General features: G+C 40.7%; 1 protein-coding gene across 1 annotated transcript in view; it reads left to right on the top strand.

Moving 5' to 3' along the window:
* The window catches only part of LOC118388190 (E3 ubiquitin-protein ligase makorin-2-like), a 60,992-nt gene extending 34,262 nt beyond the window's left edge, over window positions 1–26,730 (top strand). Inside the window, exons 8-9 of the mRNA XM_052510268.1 lie at window positions 906–1,050; window positions 25,233–26,730. Coding sequence (XP_052366228.1) covers window positions 906–1,050; window positions 25,233–25,391 — 304 coding nt within the window. The 3' untranslated portion in view covers window positions 25,392–26,730. The remainder of the gene's footprint in view (window positions 1–905; window positions 1,051–25,232) is intronic.
* The last annotated feature ends 1,167 nt before the right edge of the window (window positions 26,731–27,897 follow it).

Here is a 27,897-nt window from a genome sequence, read left to right on the forward strand (position 1 = left end):
TGAGGTGGTGATCCGTCATCCACACTGATATGTCTGCCAGACATGCAGAGATGTTGTCGCCACCTGGTCATCAGAAGGGGAAAGGAAAGATTAATTGTGTGTGGTCTGCATAGCAATGATAGGAGAGACCATGTGAGGTTATGACAGAGCCAAGTGACTTGGTGTATAGCGAGAATAAGAAGGGCCTAGAACAGAGCCCTGGGGGACACCAGTGGTGAGAGCGCGTGGTGAGGAGACAGATTCTCGCCACGCCACCTGGTAGGAGCGACCTGTCAGGTAGGACGCAATCAAGCGTGGGCCGTTAGATATTGCTGCACTGTCAGAACTAGAAGCACAAGCATTTCACTACACTCGCAATACCTTCTGCTAACCATGTGTATGTGACCAATGTAATTTTATTTTAATTTATTGACTTCATGGACCTTGTTTCTTAGGCTACATATGTTAATATGGGTTATTTTTAGCACTTTTCAGGGTTGCTTGATTGTTTTTAATGTTTTACTGGGAAGCTTATCAGAGGTAGACTTACTCATGTTATTTACATTGGAGCTGATAGTGAGCTGCATAAAGTGGTCTTCCCACTCAGTGCTAACAGTGTAACTCTGGTTCATAGGCTGCTTACAATAGCTGTAGGATAAACAGAGGTATTCCATGCAATTAGGGGCACACAAATTGTGTTTCTTACATTGTGTTTGTCAATGCCCCTAGGATCATGTAAATTTGATGCAGCCTTATGATGACTCATTGTCATGGTAGGGATTAACTGAGCTGGTTTTGGATCATTGAAAAGTCATTGTCTTCCTTCTGCAGTTAGCCATACAAATACTTTGACCAGGGTGCTGGTCCCTAACTCTAACCCTGCCCAGTGTCCTGTTCTCTCCTGTCCTGTTGTCTTCCTTCTGTAGTAAGAAGGCGTGTAAGTACTTTGACCAGGGCCGGGGAACCTGTCCGTTTGGAGGGAAGTGTTTCTACATGCATGCTTACCCTGACGGAACACGGGCCGAGCCGGACAAACCCCGCAAGCAGCTGGGCTCTGAGGGGAACGTGAGGGTAAGGCGCATCACTACTGCTATCATTACTCAATGACTCTGTTCTGATTTAGACTTCACTACTACTATCATTACTCAATGACTCTGTTCTGATTTAGACTTCACTACTGCTATCATTACTCAATGACTCTGTTCTGATTTAGACTTCACTACTGCTATCATTACTCAATGACTCTGTTCTGATTTAGACTTCACTACTACTATCATTACTCAATGACTCTGTTCTGATTTAGACTTCACTACTACTATCATTACTCAATGACTCTGTTCTGATTTAGACTTCACTACTACTATCATTACTCAATGACTCTGTTCTGATTTAGACTTCACTACTACTATCATTACTCAATGACTCTGTTCTGATTTAGACTTCACTACTGCTATCATTACTCAATGACTCTGTTCTGATTTAGACTTCACTACTGCTATCATTACTCAATGACTCTGTTCTGATTTAGACTTCACTACTACTATCATTACTCAATGACTCTGTTCTGATTTAGACTTCACTACTACTATCATTACTCAATGACTCTGTTCTGATTTAGACTTCACTACTGCTATCATTACTCAATGACTCTGTTCTGATTTAGACTTCACTACTACTATCATTACTCAATGACTCTGTTCTGATTTATACTTCACTACTACTATCATTACTCAATGACTCTGTTCTGATTTAGACTTCACTACTACTATCATTACTCAATGACTCTGTTCTGATTTAGACTTCACTACTACTATCATTACTCAATGACTCTGTTCTGATTTAGACTTCACTACTACTATCATTACTCAATGACTCTGTTCTGATTTAGACTTCACTACTACTATCATTACTCAATGACTCTGTTCTGATTTATACTTCACTACTACTATCATTACTCAATGACTCTGTTCTGATTTAGACTTCACTACTGCTATCATTACTCAATGACTCTGCTCTGATTTAGACTAAACTACTACTATCATTACTCAATGACTCTGTTCTGATTTATACTTCACTACTACTATCATTACTCAATGACTCTGTTCTGATTTAGACTTCACTACTACTATCATTACTCAATGACTCTGTTCTGATTTAGACTTCACTACTACTATCATTACTCAATGACTCTGTTCTGATTTATACATAAATGACTCTGTTCTGATTTAGACTTCACTACTACTATCATTACTCAATGACTCTGTTCTGATTTAGACTAAACTACTACTATCATTACTCAATGACTCTGTTCTGATTTATACTTCACTACTACTATCATTACTCAATGACTCTGTTCTGATTTAGACTTCACTACTGCTATCATTACTCAATGACTCTGTTCTGATTTAGACTTCACTACTACTATCATTACTCAATGACTCTGTTCTGATTTAGACTTCACTACTACTATCATTACTCAATGACTCTGTTCTGATTTAGACTTCACTACTACTATCATTACTCAATGACTCTGTTCTGATTTAGACTTCACTACTACTATCATTACTCAATGACTCTGTTCTGATTTAGACTTCACTACTACTATCATTACTCAATGACTCTGTTCTGATTTAGACTTCACTACTACTATCATTACTCAATGACTCTGTTCTGATTTAGACTTCACTACTACTATCATTACTCAATGACTCTGTTCTGATTTAGACTTCACTACTACTATCATTACTCAATGACTCTGTTCTGATTTAGACTAAACTACTACTATCATTACTCAATGACTCTGTTCTGATTTATACTTCACTACTACTATCATTACTCAATGACTCTGTTCTGATTTAGACTTCACTACTACTATCATTACTCAATGACTCTGTTCTGATTTAGACTAAACTACTACTATCATTACTCAATGACTCTGCTCTGATTTAGACTTCACTACTACTATCATTACTCAATGACTCTGTTCTGATTTAGACTTCACTACTGCTATCATTACTCAATGACTCTGTTCTGATTTAGACTTCACTACTACTATCATTACTCAATGACTCTGTTCTGATTTAGACTTCACTACTACTATCATTACTCAATGACTCTGTTCTGATTTAGACTTCACTACTACTATCATTACTCAATGACTCTGTTCTGATTTAGACTTCACTACTGCTATCATTACTCAATGACTCTGTTCTGATTTAGACTTCACTACTGCTATCATTACTCAATGACTCTGTTCTGATTTAGACTTCACTACTACTATCATTACTCAATGACTCTGTTCTGATTTAGACTTCACTACTACTATCATTACTCAATGACTCTGTTCTGATTTAGACTTCACTACTACTATCATTACTCAATGACTCTGTTCTGATTTAGACTTCACTACTACTATCATTACTCAATGACTCTGTTCTGATTTAGACTTCACTACTACTATCATTACTCAATGACTCTGTTCTGATTTAGACTTCACTACTACTATCATTACTCAATGACTCTGTTCTGATTTAGACTTCACTACTACTATCATTACTCAATGACTCTGTTCTGATTTAGACTTCACTACTACTATCATTACTCAATGACTCTGTTCTGATTTAGACTTCACTACTACTATCATTACTCAATGACTCTGTTCTGATTTAGACTTCACTACTACTATCATTACTCAATGACTCTGTTCTGATTTAGACTTCACTACTACTATCATTACTCAATGACTCTGATGTTCTGATTTAGACTTCACTACTACTATCATTACTCAATGACTCTGACTTCACTACTACTATCATTACTCTGATTTAGATTTAGACTTCACTACTACTATCATTACTCAATGACTCTGTTCTGATTTAGACTTCACTACTACTATCATTACTCAATGACTCTGTTCTGATTTAGACTTCACTACTACTATCATTACTCAATGACTCTGTTCTGATTTAGACTTCACTACTACTATCATTACTCAATGACTCTGTTCTGATTTAGACTTCACTACTACTATCATTACTCAATGACTCTGTTCTGATTTAGACTTCACTACTACTATCATTACTCAATGACTCTGTTCTGATTTAGACTTCACTACTACTATCATTACTCAATGACTCTGTTCTGATTTAGACTTCACTACTACTATCATTACTCAATGACTCTGTTCTGATTTAGACTTCACTACTACTATCATTACTCAATGACTCTGTTCTGATTTATACTTCACTACTACTATCATTACTCAATGACTCTGTTCTGATTTAGACTTCACTACTACTATCATTACTCAATGACTCTGTTCTGATTTAGACTTCACTACTACTATCATTACTCAATGACTCTGTTCTGATTTACTACTTCACTCTACTGTTCTATCATTACTCAATGACTCTGTTCTGATTTAGACTTCGCTACTACTATCATTACTCAATGACTCTGTTCTGATTTATACTTCACTACTACTATCATTACTCAATGACTCTGTTCTGATTTAGACTTCACTACTACTATCATTACTCAATGACTCTGTTCTGATTTATACTTCACTACTACTATCATTACTCAATGACTCTGTTCTGATTTAGACTTCACTACTACTATCATTACTCAATGACTCTGTTCTGATTTAGACTTCACTACTACTATCATTACTCAATGACTCTGTTCTGATTTAGACTTCACTACTGCTATCATTACTCAATGACTCTGTTCTGATTTAGACTTCACTACTACTATCATTACTCAATGACTCTGTTCTGATTTAGACTTCACTACTACTATCATTACTCAATGACTCTGTTCTGATTTAGACTTCACTACTACTATCATTACTCAATGACTCTGTTCTGATTTAGACTTCACTACTACTATCATTACTCAATGACTCTGTTCTGATTTATACTTCACTACTGCTATCATTACTCAATGACTCTGTTCTGATTTATACTTCACTACTACTATCATTACTCAATGACTCTGTTCTGATTTAGACTTCACTACTGCTATCATTACTCAATGACTCTGTTCTGATTTATACTTCACTACTACTATCATTACTCAATGACTCTGTTCTGATTTAGACTTCACTACTACTATCATTACTCAATGACTCTGTTCTGATTTAGACTTCACTACTGCTATCATTACTCAATGACTCTGTTCTGATTTAGACTTCACTACTACTATCATTACTCAATGACTCTGTTCTGATTTATACTTCACTACTGCTATCATTACTCAATGACTCTGTTCTGATTTAGACTAAACTACTACTATCATTACTCAATGACTCTGTTCTGATTTATACTTCACTACTGCTATCATTACTCAATGACTCTGTTCTGATTTAGACTTCACTACTACTATCATTACTCAATGACTCTGTTCTGATTTAGACTTCACTACTACTATCATTACTCAATGACTCTGTTCTGATTTAGACTTCACTACTACTATCATTACTCAATGACTCTGTTCTGATTTAGACTTCACTACTACTATCATTACTCAATGACTCTGTTCTGATTTAGACTTCACTACTACTATCATTACTCAATGACTCTGTTCTGATTTAGACTTCACTACTACTATCATTACTCAATGACTGTTCTGATTTAGACTTCACTACTGCTATCATTACTCAATGACTCTGTTCTGATTTAGACTTCACTACTGCTATCATTACTCAATGACTCTGTTCTGATTTAGACTTCACTACTACTATCATTACTCAATGACTCTGTTCTGATTTAGACTTCACTACTACTATCATTACTCAATGACTCTGTTCTGATTTAGACTTCACTACTGCTATCATTACTCAATGACTCTGTTCTGATTTAGACTTCACTACTACTATCATTACTCAATGACTCTGTTCTGATTTAGACTTCACTACTGCTATCATTACTCAATGACTCTGTTCTGATTTAGACTTCACTACTACTATCATTACTCAATGACTCTGTTCTGATTTAGACTTCACTACTACTATCATTACTCAATGACTCTGTTCTGATTTAGACTTCACTACTACTATCATTACTCAATGACTCTGTTCTGATTTATACTTCACTACTACTATCATTACTCAATGACTCTGTTCTGATTTATACTTCACTACTACTATCATTACTCAATGACTCTGTTCTGATTTATACTTCACTACTGCTATCATTACTCAATGACTCTGCTCTGATTTAGACTTCACTACTACTATCATTACTCAATGACTATGTTCTGATTTAGACTTCACTACTACTATCATTACTCAATGACTCTGTTCTGATTTAGACTTCACTACTGCTATCATTACTCAATGACTCTGTTCTGATTTAGACTTCACTACTACTATCATTACTCAATGACTCTGTTCTGATTTATACTTCACTACTACTATCATTACTCAATGACTCTGTTCTGATTTATACGTCACTACTGCTATCATTACTCAATGACTCTGTTCTGATTTAGACTTCACTACTACTATCATTACTCAATGACTCTGTTCTGATTTAGACTTCACTACTACTATCATTACTCAATGACTCTGTTCTGATTTATACTTCACTACTACTATCATTACTCAATGACTCTGTTCTGATTTATACGTCACTACTGCTATCATTACTCAATGACTGTTGTGATTTAGACTTCACTACTACTATCATTACTCAATGACTCTGCTCTGATTTAGACTTCACTACTACTATCATTACTCAATGACTCTGTTCTGATTTATACTTCACTACTACTATCATTACTCAATGACTCTGTTCTGATTTAGACTTCACTACTGCTATCATTACTCAATGACTCTGTTCTGATTTATACTTCACTACTGCTATCATTACTCAATGACTCTGTTCTGATTTAGACTTCACTACTGCTATCATTACTCAATGACTCTGTTCTGATTTAGACTTCACTACTACTATCATTACTCAATGACTCTGTTCTGATTTATACTTCACTACTACTATCATTACTCAATGACTCTGTTCTGATTTAGACTTCACTACTACTATCATTACTCAATGACTCTGTTCTGATTTAGACTTCACTACTGCTATCATTACTCAATGACTCTGTTCTGATTTAGACTTCACTACTACTATCATTACTCAATGACTCTGTTCTGATTTATACTTCACTACTACTATCATTACTCAATGACTCTGTTCTGATTTAGACTAAACTACTACTATCATTACTCAATGACTCTGTTGTGATTTATACTTCACTACTGCTATCATTACTCAATGACTCTGTTCTGATTTAGACTTCACTACTACTATCATTACTCAATGACTCTGTTCTGATTTAGACTTCACTACTACTATCATTACTCAATGACTCTGCTCTGATTTAGACTTCACTACTGCTATCATTACTCAATGACTCTGTTCTGATTTAGACTTCACTACTGCTATCATTACTCAATGACTCTGTTCTGATTTAGACTTCACTACTACTATCATTACTCAATGACTCTGTTCTGATTTATACTTCACTACTACTATCATTACTCAATGACTGTTCTGATTTAGACTTCACTACTGCTATCAATACTCAATGACTCTGTTCTGATTTAGACTTCACTACTACTATCATTACTCAATGACTCTGTTCTGATTTAGACTTCACTACTACTATCATTACTCAATGACTCTGCTCTGATTTAGACTTCACTACTACTATCATTACTCAATGACTCTGTTCTGATTTAGACTTCACTACTGCTATCATTACTCAATGACTCTGTTCTGATTTATACTTCACTACTACTATCATTACTCAATGACTCTGTTCTGATTTAGACTTCACTACTACTATCATTACTCAATGACTCTGTTCTGATTTAGACTTCACTACTACTATCATTACTCAATGACTCTGTTCTGATTTAGACTTCACTACTACTATCATTACTCAATGACTCTGTTCTGATTTATACTTCACTACTACTATCATTACTCAATGACTCTGTTCTGATTTATACTTCACTACTACTATCATTACTCAATGACTCTGTTCTGATTTAGACTTCACTACTGCTATCATTACTCAATGACTCTGTTCTGATTTAGACTTCACTACTGCTATCATTACTCAATGACTCTGTTCTGATTTAGACTTCACTACTACTATCATTACTCAATGACTCTGTTCTGATTTAGACTTCACTACTGCTATCATTACTCAATGACTCTGTTGTGATTTAGACTTCACTACTACTATCATTACTCAATGACTCTGCTCTGACAACACTATCACCACTTGGTTCGATACTGAGACCAAAACGGTTGCGTTTGTGATCGTTTTTTCTTTGGCAGTGCGACACAATTTTAATTGCTCGCCAGGGTCCAAGGGAAAACATGTACCTGGTCATGGTTCGTTCTTGTTTCACAATTATCTTTTTTTATTATCATGATTTATTCAAACAGTAATGTTTAATTGACCTAAAAAATAAGCCAGCATTCTGAAGTGGCAACAACCGCATGGGAATGTCCCTTTCTGTTTGTGTGCAGTGTGCGTAGGGCCTATATGTCTACCACTGTGTAGCTGCTAGCAATACTAATGATAGCCTAATAGTCTTTGAGTAGAAGGAAAGGCTATTTAAAAGGTAACTACAAAGTAGCATATGCCTACCTGGCAGAATCATGATTATTTGCATCAATCGAGTGGCCATTTGTTTTGAAAACTCAGTCACAAGTGCACTACAGACATGGTGGCCTGTCCATCTTCTCCTAAAGTACATTTGAATTAAATCCGCGAAATTATGTAGCCGAATTATCAGACTCCTGTCTATACAGACATAAATGTAATAATTCAGAATAGGCTACTATACCATGATTTAGCCACAGAGAATCATTACCTTCTTTAAAAGGAATACGCTGTGGATTGTTTTAAATTGCATTGCCTATAGTCGGAAGGGCCCACAATTTTTGGAGTTACGTCGGTCAGTAAAGAGGCCCAGCCAGGCATTTCGCAATATTTCATCATAGTTTGGAAAGCAAATAGCGATTACTGTGAAGAATGAGAAACACTGTCTTTTGCAGTTATTCAAATTCTAGACTTAATTGACTGAACAGTATAGCCTGTCTTATTGGCTAAACAGCAGAGCGATTTATCCTTATCCCCGGTGAGTGCACATATTTACTCTTTATCATTGTTGGGTCAGTACCACTTAAATGTGTTTTTGTACATAAAGTGAATTAGAATTGCATGAAATGTGTTTATAAAATGCCAAGCAACATAAAATGCATTTGGAAAATATTCAGACCATTTACATAATTTTCAATAATACTCAGACCCTTTAGTCAGTACTTTGTTGAAGCACCTTTGGCAGCAATTACAGTCTTGGCTATGATGCTACAAGCTTGGCACACCTGTATTTGGAGAGTTTCTCCCATTCTTCTCTGCAGATCTTCTCAAGCTCCCTCAGGTTGGGTGGGGAGTGTCGCTACCCAGCTAATTTCAGGTCTCTCCAGAGATGTTCATGTCTGGGCTCTGGCTGGGTCACTCAAGGACATTCAGAGACTTGTCCCGAAGCCACAATCTTGGATTCATCAGACCAGAGAATCTTGTTTCTCATGGTCTGAGAGTCCTTTAGGTGCCTTTTGGCAAACTCCAACAGGGATGTTATGTGCCTTTTTACTGAGGAATGTCTTCCGTATGGCCACTCGACCATAAAGACCTGATAGGTGGAGTACTGCAGAGATGGTTGTCCTTCTGGAAGGTTCTTCCATCTCCACAGAGGAACTCTGGAGCTCTGTCAGAGTGACCATCGGGTTCTTGGTCACCTCCCTGAGCAAGGCCCTTCTCCCCTGATTGCTCAGTTTGGCCGGGCGGCCAGCTATAGGAAGAGTCTTGGTGGTTCCAAATTTCTTCCATTTAAGTATGATTAAGGTCACTGTGTTCTAGGGGACCTTCAATGCTGCAAAAAATGTAGTACCTTTCCCCAGATCTGTGCCTCGACACAATCCTTTCTCGTAGCTCTACGGACAATTCCGTTGACCTCATGGCTTGGTTTTTGCTCTGGCATGCACTGTGTCATGACTCTCCTGTGAGGATACAAAGGATCAGGTTACAGTGTATCAGCTCTACAGAACTCTCTGTCTCTCCCACAGAGGGGGAGATGGATTGGGATGGGGGTTTTATGACACCTCACGCCCATTTGTAAATTGTAAGGCAGCAGATGATTCCTTTATGCTCTAGCATAGGCAACTAGAATGTCTTTGTGCCTTTATGTAGAGTTTACAACCCAAAACAACCACATCAAACTGCAGTGAAACTCCAAATGGATCTACCTCCTGGTCCTCTTCCCCTGCCTTACCCACCAATTGTAGAGACAGAGATGACCACGCCTACTGAAATACCGGATTGGGCAACGTCACCAGAAGATGACTCAAGCCAACCAACTACTGAACAAGACTGGTGTCAGGAAGAACCATCCTCTGCCTCAAGTGACACCTCTGAATGGGAACAGCTGTTAGACTCATTGCTGATAGAGTAAGGGCACTGTCATAAACGGATGCTCATATATGTACTGTTATAAGAGTAAGGGCACTGTCATAAACGGATGCTCATATATGTACTGTTATAAGAGTAAGGGCACTGTCATAAACGGATGCCCATATATGTACTGTTATAAGAGTAAGGGCACTGTCATAAACGGATGCTCATATATGTACTGTTATAAGAGTAAGGGCACTGTCATAAACGGATGCCCATATATGTACTGTTATAAGAGTAAGGGCACTGTCATAAACGGATGCCCATATATGTACTGTTATAAGAGTAAGGGCACTGTCATAAACAGATGCCCATATATGTACTGTTATAAGAGTAAGGGCACTGTCATAAATGGATGCCCATATATGTACTGTTGTTAATGTGTGGGCAAGCAGCTGTGTGTCCTCCAAGTTTGTAGAGGGGAGGACACTCACGTGACCTCGAGTGAGGGATAAAAAGGTATATATAGAGAAACTGCCGATACTTCGGCGCTGACTTCTTGAATTCTGAATTCATTTAGACAACCGTTTGACTTCGGGTAATTGGCACCTGACTCAAATGACTTAAAGATTCTAACTTGTTGGATCTAAGAAGTGTCTCTCCGATATACCGTTTAACTATTGAACAGCTGTCCTGTCGCTTGCGGCCTTGGTGCGTGTATACTGATGCAATAAGTCTGGAGAAAGTCTCAGTAACTTAACCTCTCGATTGAGCTCAGTACCTCACCCTCGTTGCATGGTACGGACGCTGCGGTAGTTCAACGGGACTGAGAGTCACTCTAGTTCTTTAGTTGATCTCCTGCTTATACCTATGGTTATCTGAATTGACCCTGTCGCCTGCGGCCTTGGTGCGTGTATACTGACGCAAATTACATCCAGAGAAAGTCTCAGAAACGTAACCTCTCGATTGAGCTCAGTACCTCGGCCTTGTTGCGTGCCACAGACTCTTCGATATTCCATTGGGGCTGGGGATCACCAGCGGGTTCTCTCATCCAGTCCAAACTTGAATCTCTCAATTTAGTAAAGCGCCGACTCCAATTCAACCCCTCTCAGCCAGTAGAGGGGAGTCGCTACCTAACTAGATTCTTAAAAGATCTCTGACCGACTGCAACACCGCTCCTGAGCTCGTGGGTCTCCCTGTCATCTTTTAAAGGTAATTAAGTTGAAATATTATATTTTATTAGAGATAAGTGTTATCATTGTACCAGGCATTGTAGAGCATTAAGGCATTTGCTTGTTTTTGAGTAACGCTGTGTGTAACCAAGTAACAAATTGTGTATTTTGAAGTGTGTTTGATTGTAAAAGACAAAAAACAGAGTGTTTCCAAAAATAAACGGTAGTCTTATTTTGTCTCGAGTAAAACACCCTCCCAAGACAGTTAACCTCTTGCTCCTACCTGGCACGCAGGCGTCCCATCTAGAGCTCTGGAAATGCAAATGCGCTACGCTAAATGCTAATAGTATTAGTTAAAACTCAAACGTTCATTAAAATACACATGCAGGGTATTGAATTAAAGCTACACTCGTTGTGAATCCAGGCAACAAGTCAGATTTTTAAAATGCTTTTCGGCGAAAGCATGAGAAGCTATTATCTGATAGCATGTAACACCCCAAAAGACCCGCAGGGGACGTAAACAAAATAATTAGCATAGTCGTCGCTACACAAACCGCACAAATAAAATATAAAACATTCATTACCTTTGACCATCTTCTTTGTTGGCACTCCTAGATGTCCCATAATCACTATTGGGTCTTTTTTTCGATTAAATCGGTCCATATATAGCCTAGATATCGATCTATGAAGACTGTGTGATAAACGGAAAAAAATTGCGTTTCATAACGTAACATCATTTTTTAAAGTTCAAAAAGTCGACGATAAACTTTCACAAAACACTTCGAAATACTTTTGTAATGCAACTTTAGGTATTAGTACACGGTAATAAGCGATAAAATTCATCAGGAGGCGATGTCAATTCTATAGGTGTCCGTCTCGAAAAAATGTCTTGGAGAGAGCTCGACCAAAACATCAGGTCGGAGACCGGAGGGAATCGATTCCCTTGATTCGGTTAGACCAAGAATCAAAGCTGAATCAAATGACAAGACTCTAGACAACGTGTGGAAGCTGTAGGCACTGCAACCTCGGCCTCATTTAATTCGGTTCACTTTGAACAATTCCTGGAAGTAGCGCAAGGATATTTATTTCCATTTTCAGTGATCAGATTTTCCTGCACTTTTCGATGAAACGCACGTTCTGTTATAGTCACAGCCGTGATTTAACCAGTTTTATAAACGTCTGAGTGTTTTCTATCCACACATACTAATAATATGCATATACTATATTCCTGGCCTGAGTAGCAGGGCGCTGAAATGTTGCGCGATTTTTAACATAATGTTTGAAAAAGTAGAGGGTCGACTTAACAGGTTAACGGCACGGGAGATAACAACTCTGACACTCCCCTCTACCGGGACACTGGAAACGGAGACCAATACTCCATGACAAAGTGAGTTACCATTAACTTCTTGCGTCGAGCCATCCCGGATCCGGGATCGTGAATAAAGCCTCAAGCTCATTACCATAACGCAACGTTAACTATTCATGAAAATCGGAAATGAAATGAAATAAATATGCTAGCTCTCAAGCTTAGCCTTTTGTTAACAACACTGTCATCTCAGATTTTCAAAAATATGCTTCTCAACCATAGCAAAACCAAGCATTTGTGTAACAGTATTGATAGCTATTGATAGCTAGCGTTAGCATTTAGCGTTAGCATTCAGCAGGCAACATTTTCACAAAAACCAGAAAACCATTCAAATAAAATAATTTACCTTTGAAGAACTTCGGATGTTTTCAATGAGGAGACTCTCAGTTAGATAGCAAATGTTCAGTTTTTCCTGAAAGATTATTTGTGCAGGAGAAATCGGTCCGTTTTCTGCGTCATGGTTGGCTACCAAAAAATAAATAAAAAATTCATTCATCAAAACGACAAACTTTTTTCCACATTAACTCCATAATATCGACTGAAACATGGTAAACGTTGTTTAGAATCAATCCTCAAGGTGGTTTTCACATATCTCTTCATGCTATATCGTTCCTGGAATTCTCCTCTCTGTCTCAATCACATGGATGAATGCGAGCAGCTTGGAGATTATGCAGCAATTTCAACAAAGGACACCGGGCGGACACTTGGTAAATGTAGTCTCTTATGGCCAATGTAATGCCTACAAATACGTCACAATGCTGCAGACAACTTGGAGAAACGATAGAAAGGGCAGGCTCATTCCTGGCGCTTTCACAGCCATATAAGGAGACAATGAAAAACAGAGCCTCAAAAATCCTGCTAATTTCCTGTTTGAAGTTTCATCTTGGTTTCGCCTGTAGCATCAGTTCTGGGGCACTCACAGATAATATCTTTGCAGTTTTGGAAACGTCAGAGTGTTTTCTTTCCAAAGCTGTCAATTATATGCATAGTCGAGCATCTTTTTGTGACAAAATATTGCGCTTAAAACGGGCACGTTTTTTTATCCAATAATGAAATAGCGCCCCCATAGGTTGAAGAGGTTAAAAGACAAGGAGGAAGGTGTGTCCAGTAGTGATTCATTAATTGTTTTGTCGATCTAAGTTTTATTATCCAAGCGATACATAGCCGATGGGCAGAGTAGTGAGACTAAGTTGACTAAAGGTCTCCACACTTTAAACTAGATGCATCACAGAAGGGAAATACTCAACCTGAGGGGAAATCATATAGAGACTGGTAGGAAGAAGGCTTAATAACAACTCAAGGATCCATTAGTGGTGTAAAAGGAGTCTAGAGGATAAAGGTGGGGTTCACACATCCCAGCTAGAGCTGGACCGTTGAGAGTGACAAGGCAAAAGACCTCTCTTGGGGTTCACACATCCCAGCTAGAGCTAGAACGTTGAGAGTAACAAGGCAAAAGACCTCTCTTGGGGTTCACACATCCCAGCTAGAGCTAGAACGTTGAGAGTGACAAGGCAAAAGACCTCTCTTGGGGTTCACACATCCCAGCTAGAGCTAGAACGTTGAGAGTGACAAGGCAAAAGACCTCTCTTGGGGTTCACACATCCCAGCTAGAGCTAGAACGTTGAGAGTGACAAGGCAAAAGACCTCTCTTGGGGTTCACACATCCCAGCTAGAGCTAGAACGTTGAGAGTGACAAGGCAAAATACCTCTCTTGGGGTTCACACATCCCAGCTAGAGCTAGAACGTTGAGAGTGACAAGGCAAAAGACCTCTCTTGGGGTTCACACATCCCAGCTAGAGCTAGAACGTTGAGAGTGACAAGGCAAAAGACCTCTCTTGGGGTTCACACATCCCAGCTAGAGCTAGAACGTTGAGAGTGACAAGGCAAAAGACCTCTCTACGCAGACAACGTATCGACAAATAAAGAGAGGCAGGGCTACGCGAGCGGTCCTGGTTATACCGATATAACCTGAAGTATCTATAGTGCCCTGTCCAATCCAGGGAACGGGACACTAACCACCTCTAGCACCCCGCTGCCGGCCAAGGGGCGGGGCTGAAGGTTTCGTATCGCGACAAAACAATGGACACGGGACACTATATATTTAGTTCTCTATCAGATCATAGTAAATTGTGATACCTTGCCTCGTAACTAGCTACGCCCCAGGGAACCCAGAGAGCCTGCCAGCAAGACAGAAACACCTCTTTCTACCCGAGGGTATAAAGCATTTTAATTAAGAATTAACATACCAGACTAGGATGACCACGCACTGCAACCGATTAAACTGATTCATCATTTAACTGTAAGTAACCAGTTTAAGCTATGGGGGCGCTATTTCATTATTGGATAAAAAAACGTTCCCGTTTTAAGCGCAATATTTTGTCGCGAAAAGATGCTCGACTATGCATATAATTGGCAGCTTTGGAAAGAAAACACTCTGATGTTTTCAAAACTGCAAAGATATTTTCTGTGAGTGCCACAGAACTCATGCTTACAGGCGAAACCAAGATGAAACCTCAAACAGGAAATTAGCAGAATTTTTGAGGCTCTGTTTTACTATCGTCTCCTTATATGGCTGTGAATGTGCCGTGAACGAGCTTATGCTCTCTGCCGTTCGTCCAAGATGTCTGCAGCATTGTGACGTTATTTGTAGGCATATCATTGGAAGATTGGCCATAAGAGACTACATTTGCCAGGGGTCTGCCCGGTGTCCTTTGTCTAAGTTGGTGCGTAATTCTCATCTGCAATCATTTTACCATGCGTTTCAGAGGGAGAAGCACACTTCCAGGAACGATACATCATTGAAGAGATATGTAGAAAAACACCTTGAGGGTTGATTCTAAACAACGTTTGCCATGTTTCAGTCGATATTATGGAGTTATTTTGGAAAAAGTTCTGCGTTTTTATAACTGAATTTTCGTTTTTTTTTGGTAGCCAAACATGACGCAGAGAACGGACCAATTTCTCCTGCACAAATAATCTTTCAGGAAAACTGAACATTTGCTATCTAACTGAGAGTCTCCTCATTGAAAACATCCGAAGTTCTTCAAAGGTAAATTATTTATTTGAATGTTTTTCTGGTTTTTGTGAAAATGTTGCCTGCTAATGCTAACGCTAAATGCTAGTGCTAAATGCTAGTTTTGCTATGGTTGAGAAGCATATTTTTGAAAATCTGAGATGACAGTGTTGTTAACAAAAGGCTAAGCTTGAGAGCTAGCATATTGATTTCATTTCATTTGCGATTTTCATGAATAGTTAACGTTGCGTTATGGTAATGAGCTTGAGGCTGTATTCACGATCCCGGATCCGGGATGGCTCGACGCAAGAAATGAACTAGGAAGTCGGGGCACCAAAGAAAATATTCAGATTACAAAGTTATAATTTCCTAAAATAACTTTTCAGATATTTTATGTCTGATCAAATAGTCTTCTGATTAATGAATTATTTATTTTAACTCGCGTTAGTCTCATTCCAAACGTCGTAAATTGTTGGTTATCTGCACGAACCCAGTCTTCACTATGAGTCATCCATACATCAGTTGTCTTAAAATCATTTATTTATTATTAAGTAAGTAATTCACAGAAATGCATAAACAAACAAAGTCAATATGGTTACAAGAAATCATAAGGGAATGTGCCCCAGTGGGCTAAACCGGCATCGCGGCTTGGTGGACAAAATGGGGAGTGGGGGTCAGCTGAGAAGTCACTACAGAGTTGATAATTATAACAATTGAAATGCTATTCCTTTACACATGAACGCTCACTCACCTGGGAACAATTGCAATCAATATATATATTTACGCTCAGTGTGTCGTCATGATCGCTGTTGAAAAGTTTGTTTATTTTGTAGAATCCTCAGTCTCTCTCTCTCTCTCTGTTGTGGTTATAGTGGATGGTTCAGAGTGACATTCATTCATGTTGTTGTAGAATGTATGTTTCGGCGGTTGTCGTTCTTCACATTCAATGATACTGAATTCCTAGTTGCAGACTAGTAATTAATATCAAAGACTTGTTCTTATTCTGTCGGTATCGATAGTCTAAGAGTTTAACCATGTGGTATGGTTAAAAGATTCAGCAATGGTCTGCAACCGTTGTACTTTGAGAGAAACATGGTCTGGTGATAATTTCTCAAAGTTGGGTTTTATTTGGATTTGCAGAGAAGGGGCTGTCCCAAGATGCCTGACCCTAACTGGGCTCAGGGGCGGTCCTCTGATTTAGTTCAACTCAAAAGGGAATTGGAGTTTCCTTCATTAAACAGTCCAAAATCACATTGTAAAATCGTGTAAACAGTATCATACTCACTCATTCATCTTTTACAACAATTGGATGTAAACCTCATATCTGAGGCTATTATATAAACCGCGTTATGGTAATGTGGCCACACCGTCTCCCATGAGCTTCCCCAAGTTGTGACAAACGGACCAGTTCGTAACTGGGTTCTTCACCGATCTTTTATACCTTCTCCGGAACATGAAATTTGTTCGGACCTCATGTTCTGTGAAGTGGAAGAAATTCCTTTGTTCTCTATGAAAATTCACTCTGTCTCTTATACTGTGTGGCCATGAGGCAGGGTCTTCTCCTCAGGAATGTACGACCTCTCTCTGACCACAGCAGCCTAGTTGAAGGAGGCATGGGGGAGGCAGGGAGAGGGGGATGGGGCTTGCTGTACCCAAAGAGCGCAACGTCATGACACAGGTCTGGAGAGAACCACGGGCTATATCTGTTCCTGGTTCTAAATTTCTTGAATGCGGTATGCTCATTTAAGATGGTGGGGAAGGCATTTAAAAAATAAAAATCAGGCATCCTCTACAGACGGGATGAGATCAATATCCTTCCAGGATACCACTGCCAGGTCGATTAGAAAGGCCTGCTCGCTGAAGTGTTTCAGGGAGCGTTTGACAGTGATGAGTGGAGGTCGTTTGACCGCTGACCCATTACGGATGCAGGCAATGAGGCAGTGATCGCTGAGATCTTGGTTGAAAACAGCAGAGGTGTATTTAGAGGGAAAGTTGGTTTGGATGATATCTATGAGGGTGCCCTTGTTTACGGCTTTGGGGTGGTACCTGGTAGGTTCATTGATCATTTGTGTGAGATTGAGGGCATCAAACTTAGATTGTAGGATGGCTGGGGTGTTAAGCATGTTCCAGTTTAGGTCGCCTAGCAGCACGAGCTCTGAAGATGGATGGGGGGCAATCAGTTCACATATGGTGTCCAGAGCACAGCTGGGGGCAGAGGGTGGTCTATAGCAGGCGGCAACGGTGAGAGACTTGTTTTTAGAGGTGGATTTTTAAAAGTAGAAGTTCAAATTGTTTGGGTACAGGCCTGGATAGTAGGACAGAACTCTGCAGGCTATCTTTGCAGTTAATTGCAACACCGCCCCCCTTTGACAGTTCTATCTTGTCTGAAAATGTTGTAGATTTCAGAATTTTTGGTAGTCTTCCTAAGCCAGGATTCAGACACGGCTAGAACATCTGGGTTGGCAGAGTGTGCTAAAGCATTGAATAAAACAAAGTTGGGGAGGAGGCTTCTAATGTTAACAGTGGTCCTTCTGTAGCTCAGTTGGTAGAGCATGGCGCTTGTAACGCCAGGGTAGTGGGTTCGATCCCCGCGACCACCCATACGTAGAATGTATGCACACATGACTGTAAGTCTCTTTGGATAAAAGCGTCTGCTAAATGGCATATATTATATTATTATTATTATAACATGCATGAAACCAAGGCTATTACTGTTACAGAAGTCATCAAAAGAGAGAGCCTGGGGAATAGGAGTGGAGCTAGGCACTGCAGGGCCTGGATTAACCTTTACATCACCAGAGGAACAGAGGAGGAGTAGGATAAGGGTACGGCTAAAAGCTATGCGAATTGGTCGTCTAGAACGGCTGGAACGGAGAGTAAAAGGAGGTTTCTGGGGGCGATTAAATAGCTTCAAGTTATAATGTACAGACCAAGGTATGGTAGGATGTGAATACACTGGAGGTAAACCTAGATATTGAGTGATGATCAGAGAGACATTGTCTCTAGAAACATAATTGAAACCAGGTGATGTCATCGCGTGGGGGTGGTAGAACTGAAAGGTTGGATAAGGTATAATGAGCAGGACTAGAGGCTCTACAGTGAAATAAGCCAATAAACACTAACCAGAAGAGCAATGGACAAGGCATATTGACATTAAGGAGAGGCATGCTTAGTCGAGTGATCATAAGGGTCCAGTGAGTAGTGAGGTTGGTTGGGGTCTTGGTGATTCATACAGCTAGCCGGGCCATCGGTAGCAAGCTAGCGTAGGATGGAGGTCTGTTTTTAGCCACCCCGTGCGTTTCCGTCGGTAGATTAGTGGGGTTCCGTGTGGTAGAGGGGATCAATCCAATTGGCAAAATATATATATAGTTATAGTGACCCAAGAAAAATTGTCTGATAGACCTATTCAGATAGCAGTCGATAAGACAGCTAACGATTAGTGGGCCGCAGATGGGCGTTCAGGTAACGTCGCGACAGAGGGGCCAGTTGGGCAGATAACGTCGGTAGTCCAGTCGTGAAGGCCCGGTAGGGATGATACATTATTAATTTAATCGGGTTTAATCGGGTAATAATTCAACGTTAGGTAATTATTTGATGAATATCATGTCATCACATTAATGATAGTCACAACAACTTTTAACTGTGGAACCTTATATAGAGAGGTGTGTGCCTTTCCAAATCATCAACATCTCAAGGATGATCAATGGAAACAAGATGCACCTGAGCTCAATTTCATCTCATAGCAAAGGGTCTGAATACTTATCTAAATAAGTTTATTTTATTTTGAATAAATTTGCATACATTTCTAAGCCTGTTTTCGCTTTTTCATTATGGGTTATTGTGTTGAGATTGAGGGGGGAAAACATATTTGGTCCATTTTAGAATAAGACTAACGTAACAAAATGTGGTAAAAGGGAAGTGGTCTGAATACTTTCTGAATGCACTATACCTGATATAGCCTAGGACTACTCTACACCACTACTTACTCAGCCAACAGTGATTAAGTTATATTATTAGGCTCAATTATGACTATCCAATCTAATCATCACATTAGTAATAATAGGCCTTCTTAGTCTGCAAATGTGATGATAGATGCATGGAATGCTTTATTATAAAGGTGCAATTTTATGGGTTAATGACTGCTCTGATAAGACTATCACCACTACTGTCACCACTAATTCTTATTTACAATGACTGCCTACTGGGGAACAGTGGGTTAACTGCCTTGTTCAGGGACAGAATGACAGATTTTTACCTTGTCGGGGCTTCGATCCAACAACCTTTCGGTTACTGGCCCAACGCTCTAAACACTAGGTCATTTCTCCGAGATGGTCCCATTGCTAATACTGAACCTCTATACAACACTACCATGATGCTAATCCCAAATGGCGCTTAATCCCAAAATGGCACCGACAGGGGGCTGCCTTGCTTCCAGTCCTAAGGAAACTGCATTATTTTGTTTATTTATGTATTATTTCTTACATTGTTAGCCCATAACTCTTAAGTATTAACACATACAGCCGTGAAGAACTATTGGATATCAGAGTAACGTCAATTTACCAGCACCACGACCAGGAATACGACTTTCCCGAAGCGGATCCTTTGTCCAAACCACCCAGGGCATTTGCACCGATTCCAGAGGCTGACCCAAAACAACGTCACCAGAGAAGAGGTAGAGGGAGCAGTCTTCAGGTCAAACTTCAGAGGCGTGCAAACCACCCACCACTTCTGAGTATATTATTCGCTAATGTCCAGTCTCTAGACGAAATTAGGGCAAGGCTTGCTTTCCAGAGAGACATCGGGGATTGTAACTTCCTCTGATTCACGGAAACATGGCTCTCTCGAGATATACTATCGGAGTCCGGTGGTGGCTGGTGTGTTTACGGACATATTCAATCGCTGTCCACACATACTTCGAGATGGCCACCATTGTTCCTGTACCCTAGAAGGCAAAGATAACTGACTACCGCCAACTTAATGACAACCGCCAATTAGTACTCAAATCTGTCATCATGAAGTGCTTTGAGAGTCAAGGATCATATCACCTCCACCTTACCGGTCACTCTAGACCCACTTCAATTTGCTTACCACCCCAATAGGTCCACAGACGATGCAATCGCCATCACACTGCACATTTCCCTATCTATCCCACCTGGACAAGAATAATACCTATAATGCTGTTCATTGACTACAGCTCAGCATTCAACACCATGGTACCCTCCAAGCTCATCTTTAAGCTTGAGGCCCTGTGTCTCAACCCCGCCCTGTGCAATTCGGTCCTGAACTTCCTGGCGGGCTGCCCCCAGGTGTTGAAGGTAGGAAACAACATCTCCACTTCGCTGATCCTCAACACTGGGGCCCCACAGGGGTGCGTGCTCAGCCCCCTCCTGTGCTCCCTGTTCACCCATGACTGCGTGGCCATGCACACCTCCAACTCAATCATCAAGTTTGCAGACAACACAAAAGTAGTTGGCTTGATTACCAACAATGACGAGACCGCCTACAGGGAGGAGGTGAGGGCTCTCGGGGTGTGGTGTCAGGATAACAACCTCTCATTTAACGTCAACAAAACAAAGGAGATGATCGTGGACTTCAGGAAACAGCAGAGGGAGCACCCCCCTATCCACATTAACGGGACAGCAGTGGAGAAGGTGAATTTTTTTTTTTTTTTTAAAGTTCCTCTGTGTACACATCACGGACAAATTGAAATGGTCCAAACACACAGACAGTGTGGTGAAGGCTCAACAGCGTCTCTCCAACCTCAGGAGGCTGAAGAAATGTGGCTTGTCATCTAGAACTTTCACAAACTTTTACAGGTGCACAACTGAGAGCAACCTGTCGGGCTGTATCAGCCTGGTAGGGCAACTGCACCGCCCTCAACCGCAGGGCTCTCCAGAGGTTGGTGCAGTCTGCACAAAGCATCACAGAGGGCAAACGGCCTTCCCTCCAGGACACCTACAGCACCCGATGTCACAGGAAGGCCAAAAAGATCAAGGACCACAACCACCTGAGCCACTGCTTGTTCACCCTGCTATCATCCAGGAGATGAGGTCTGTACAGGTGCATCAAAGCTGGGGCAGAGAGACTGAAAAACAGCTTCTATCTCAAGGCCATCAGACTGTTAAATAGTCATCACTAACAATAACATCTGCTAACCATGTGACCAATAACGTCTGCTAACCATGTGACCAATAACATCTGCTAACCATGTGACCAATAACGTCTGCTAACCATGTGACCAATAACGTCTGCTAACCATGGGACCAATAACGTCTGCTAACCATGGGACCAATAACGTCTGCTAACCATGGGACCAATAACGTCTGCTAACCATGGGACCAATAACGTCTGCTAACCATGGGACCAATAACGTCTGCTAACCATGGGACCAATAACGTCTGCTAACCATGGGACCAATAACGTCTGCTAACCATGGGACCAATAACGTCTGCTAACCATGGGACCAATAACGTCTGCTAACCATGTGACCAATAACGTCTGCTAACCATGTGACCAATAACGTCTGCTAACCATGTGACCAATAACGTCTGCTAACCATGTGACCAATAACGTCTGCTAACCATGTGACCAATAACGTCTGCTAACCATGTGACCAATAACGTCTGCTAACCATGTGACCAATAACGTCTGCTAACCATGTGACCAATAACGTCTGCTAACCATGTGACCAATAACGTCTGCTAACCATGTGACCAATAACGTCTGCTAACCATGTGACCAATAACGTCTGCTAACCATGTGACCAATAACGTCTGCTAACCATGTGACCAATAACGTCTGCTAACCATGTGACCAATAACGTCTGCTAACCATGTGACCAATAACGTCTGCTAACCATGGGACCAATAACGTCTGCTAACCATGGGACCAATAACGTCTGCCAACCATGGGACCAATAACGTCTGCTAACCATGGGACCAATAACGTCTGCTAACCATGGGACCTAACCATAACGCCTGCTAACCATGGGACCAATAACGTCTGCTAACCATGGGACCAATAACGTCTGCTAACCATGGGACCAATAACGCCTGCTAACCATGGGACCAATAACGCCTGCTAACCATGGGACCAATAAATAACCATGGGACCAATAACTGCTAACCATGGGACCAATAACGCCTGCTAACCATGGGACCAATAACGTCTGCTAACCATGGGACCAATAACGCCTGCTAACCATGGGACCAATAACGCCTGCTAACCATGGGACCCTAACCATGGGAACGTCTGCCAACCATGGGACCAATAACGTCTGCCAACCATGGGACCAATAACGTCTGCTAACCATGGGACCAATAACGTCTGCTAACCATGTGACCAATAACGTCTGCTAACCATGTGACCAATAACGTCTGCTAACCATGTGACCAATAACGTCTGCTAACCATGTGTATGTGACCAATACAATACTGAAACTCTATGCAACACTACCATGATGCAATTTAAATAAATACAAATTATTGAACATTTATTTAACTAGGTAAGTCAGTTAAGAACAAATTATTATTTACAATGATGGCCTACCAAAAGGCAAAATGCCTCCTGCGGGGACAGGCAAAAAAATAAACGTCCTCTCACTGTCAACTGCGTTTATTGTCAGCAAACTTAACATGTGTAAATATTTGTATGAACATAAGATTCAACAACTGAGACATAAACTGAACAAGTTCCACAGACATGTGACTAACAGAAATGGAATCATGTGTCCCAGACATAGTAATGTGGGGAAACCAGCATTCTTCTTACCAAACCACATGACATTTGTTTTGGAGGTGTTCAGAACAAGGTCACGGGTAGAGACAGCTTGTTGGACCCTAAGAAATCTTTGTTGTTGAGCATTTAACCCAAAATCCGGGGAGGGGCCAGCTGAGTATAAGACTGTATCATCTGCATATAAATGGATGAGAGAGCTTTCTACTGCCTGTGCTATGTTGTTGATGTAAATTGAGAAGAGCGTGGGGCCTAGGATGGAGCCTTGGGGTACTCCTTTGGTGACAGGCAGTGGCTGAGACTGCAGATTTTCTGACTTTACACACTGCACTCTTTGAGAGAGGTAGTTAGCAAACCAGGCCAAAGACCCTCAGGGATACCAATACTCCTTAGCCGGCCCACAAGAATGGTCTACCGTATCAAAAGCTTTGGCCAGGTCAATAAAATAGCAGCACAACATTGCTAATACTGAACCTCTATACAACACTACCATGATGCTAAAACTGAGCCTCTATACAACTCTACCATGATGCTAATACTGAGCCTCTATACAACACTACCATGATGCTAATACTGAACCCCTATACAACACTACCATGATGCTAATACTGAAACTCTATACAACACTACCATGATGCTAATACTGAGCCTCGATACAACACTACCATGATGCTAATACTGAACCTCCATACAACACTACCATGATGCTAATACTGAGCCCCTACCATGATTTTATTTTTATTTATTTAAACTTTATATAACTAGGCAAGTCAGTCAAGAACAATGACTGCCTACACCGGCCAAACCCTAACCTGGACGACGCTGGGCCAACTTTGCATCCCCCTATGGGACCCTCAATCACGGCCGGTTGTGATACACCCTGAAATCGAACCAGGGTCTTTCGTGGTGCCTCTAGAACTGATATACATTGCCTTGGACCGCAGCGCCACTCGGGGGCCCACTGCTAATACTGAACCTCTACATTACATTTACATTTAAGTCATTTAGCAGACGCTCTTATCCAGAGCGACTTACAAATTGGTGCATACACCTTATGACATCCAGTGGAACAGCCACTTACAATAGTGCATCTAAATCTTTTTAGGGGGGGGGGGTGAGAAGGATTACTTACCCTATCCTAGGTATTCCTTGAAGAGGTGGGGTTTCAGGTGTCTCCGGAAGGTGGTGATTGACTCCGCTGTCCTGGCGTCGTGAGGGAGTTTGTTCCACCATTGGGGGGCCAGAGCAGCGAACAGTTTTGACTGGGCTGAGCGGGAACTGTACTTCCTCAGTGGTAGGGAGGCGAGCAGGCCAGAGGTGGATGAACGCAGTGCCCTTGTTTGGGTGTAGGGCCTGATCAGAGCCTGGAGGTACTGAGGTGCCGTTCCCCTCACAGCTCCGTAGCTCTCTATACAACACTAACATGATGCTAATACTAAACTGGTACAAAAATTAAAGTAGTTGGTGTGATTTCTCCTGTGTTGTCTTGTAGTTCCTGAACTCTGTCCGTCTGTGGGACTTCATCGAGGAGCGCGAGCAGCGCAGTGTTGCCCAGCCGCAGGAAGATGAGGTCAGCGAACTGAGAGAACTCTTCATGCAGATGTCTGGTCCAGGAGGGGAGGAGAGCAGTGCAGTGTCTGCCCAGCCCTGAGCCCTCAACCTGGGGCCCTAACTACCTGTTATCCAGGCCTAGCCCCAGCACTCTGACCAACGGCTCATATCAAAATGCAAACATACATACGACACTGGACAATAAAATGTACTCACTAGTAAGCCTTTCATGTTGATGGTTTCAGGCTTTTTTTAAATGATATTTTTACTCATGGTACATTTGTGTGGAAAATAACATAGTAAATCTGTACATAGAGCTGTAATGGTTCTGTTAGAGAAGCTGCTATATTTTCTGGATATGTTTTAGATAATTTATCTCTGGAAGGCTTTTTATATGAATGGGGTAGACATCTATAGAATGAACCATAAGGTCATAGTTTTCAAGTACAGTGAAATGCCTTTACTTTCTTTTCATTGGATCTATAGAATCAGTTTGAGGTTGTTTAGATAGATCAGACAGCCTCTCAGCCAGGCCACAACATGTGTTACAGTTAGGTCACATATAGACATTTTTAAAAGAAACAAAACGTGGAATTCAAATCAATGCACCCAGGGGCTCTATTCAAGCTGGATTGCTGAAGTGATAGGAATTACTTTCATTTTCGATTGAGCCGACATATTCAGTGTTCACTGTAATAATAATAATAATAATAATAAATGCCATTTAGCAGACGCTTTTATCCAAAGCGACTTACAGTCATGTGTGCATACATTCTACGTATGGGTGGTCCCGGGAATCGAACCCACTACCCTGGCGTTACAAGCGCCATGCTCTACCAACTGTGCTACAGAAGGACCACTGTGAATGCGGTCTCTGCTGACGCAGTAACCTTTAAATTTAAATGCTGCTGTAAGGCTGAACTTCCACAATACGGATTGAATAGAGCCCCAAGTCTGTTACATACTCGTTGTCCATGAAGGTATGGTGTGTTAATTTAGAGGCTTTTACATTTACGTTGCAACTAGTTCTATAGGAACTATTTAGTGTTGATGGATGCACACATTATGAGGTTTAGTGACTTTATCCTTTTAATGGTATAAAATGATGTTGACCTTATTATCCTACATCATTCGTCTATAGTAAGAGAATAAAGCAGACCCTGGGTGATCTATCAGTCAGCCTGTAGAGGTGCAGAGGAATGAGCTCCTACCAGTAGTCGTCTCTATTATCTAATGTATTGAGTGAAGCTGCCTGGGGAGACTAAACTATAGTGTTTAGATAATATTATACTACCGTGTTTAATGTATATTCTATGGGAAATCAGAATCACTATGTTGGCTTTTATTTATCCAATTTCTTTTCAGTTTGAATGATTATTTCCAAAAAGAAATTCAATAGCAGCAGTCCATTCATTCAATAAAGAAAATGTTTGACAGCAGAGTAATATGAGTGTTATTTCACCTCCCTTTAACATAGGGGTTAATGTATAGATTGAGGCCAGACAATATAGTACTGCTTTATATCCTGCGGTTCACAACCCTGGTTGTACGGCTGGAATGGTGTGGGTGGGTGTGTCGTAGTTTTTGACGATAGCATGCTATTCACCTGCTAATTGTTCTGGGTGGAGATCTAAGAAATGAAGGTGTTGCTATAGTAATGCTATATTCGGACCTTGACCTCCCCCTACGCGCGAGGAGACCATGAATACGGTGGAGCGAACCTTCCGTTTCCAAGTGGAAAAAGCATCTCCTTTTTCCTGATAGAAATAGCATTCTCCATGCACTGTAATTTATAAATTGATGAGATCTATTGATAAGAGCTAGGTAAATGAGTCATCTGATTGGAGAAGGGGTTTGTAAAATACACATTCATTGTTTTACATGAGTTTTCCTAGAGATGAATGTGAAACCAGTTATATGGAAGCAAACTGAAAGTCCTATCAACATGACATGTATTGTGACTCCTCTTCCATAGTGAAGTAGGCTATACATAGCTGTGTTGTTATTCACAATTTTAATTGTGTGCCCTCAATTTGCTTGGTTGAATTTTGGAGACCCAAGCTATAGGTTTCTGTTGGGCTGAACCCAAGCTATAGGCTTCTGTTGGGCTGAACCCAAGCTATAGGCTTCTATAGGGCTGAACCCAAGCTATAGTCTGCTGTGGGCTGAGCCCAAGCTATAGGTTTCTATAGGGCTGAACCCAAGGTATAGGTTTCTGTAGGGCTGAACCCAAGCTATAGGCTTCTATAGGGCTGAACCCAAGCTATAGGTTTCTGTAGGGCTGAACCCAAGCTATAGTCTGCTGTGGGCCAAACCCAAGCTATTGGCTTCTATAGGGATGAACCCAAGGTATAGTCTGCTGTGGGCTGAACCCTAGCTATAGTCTTCTGTAGGGCTGAACCCAAGCTATAGGTTTCTATAGGGCTGAACCCAAGCTATAGGTTTCTATAGGACCGAACATGCCAAGTTGATGTATACACTTCAGAATGTTTTAATTATATACATTTCTCAGTTTTATTTTACAATTTGTGTCATGTTAAATATTAGACATTATTGCGAGCCACCGTCAGTAATACCAACATACATTTACAGAGCATTCTGAAAGT

This window comes from Oncorhynchus keta, unplaced genomic scaffold (genome assembly GCF_023373465.1).
Source record: "Oncorhynchus keta strain PuntledgeMale-10-30-2019 unplaced genomic scaffold, Oket_V2 Un_contig_5523_pilon_pilon, whole genome shotgun sequence".
NCBI lineage: Eukaryota > Metazoa > Chordata > Actinopteri > Salmoniformes > Salmonidae > Oncorhynchus > Oncorhynchus keta.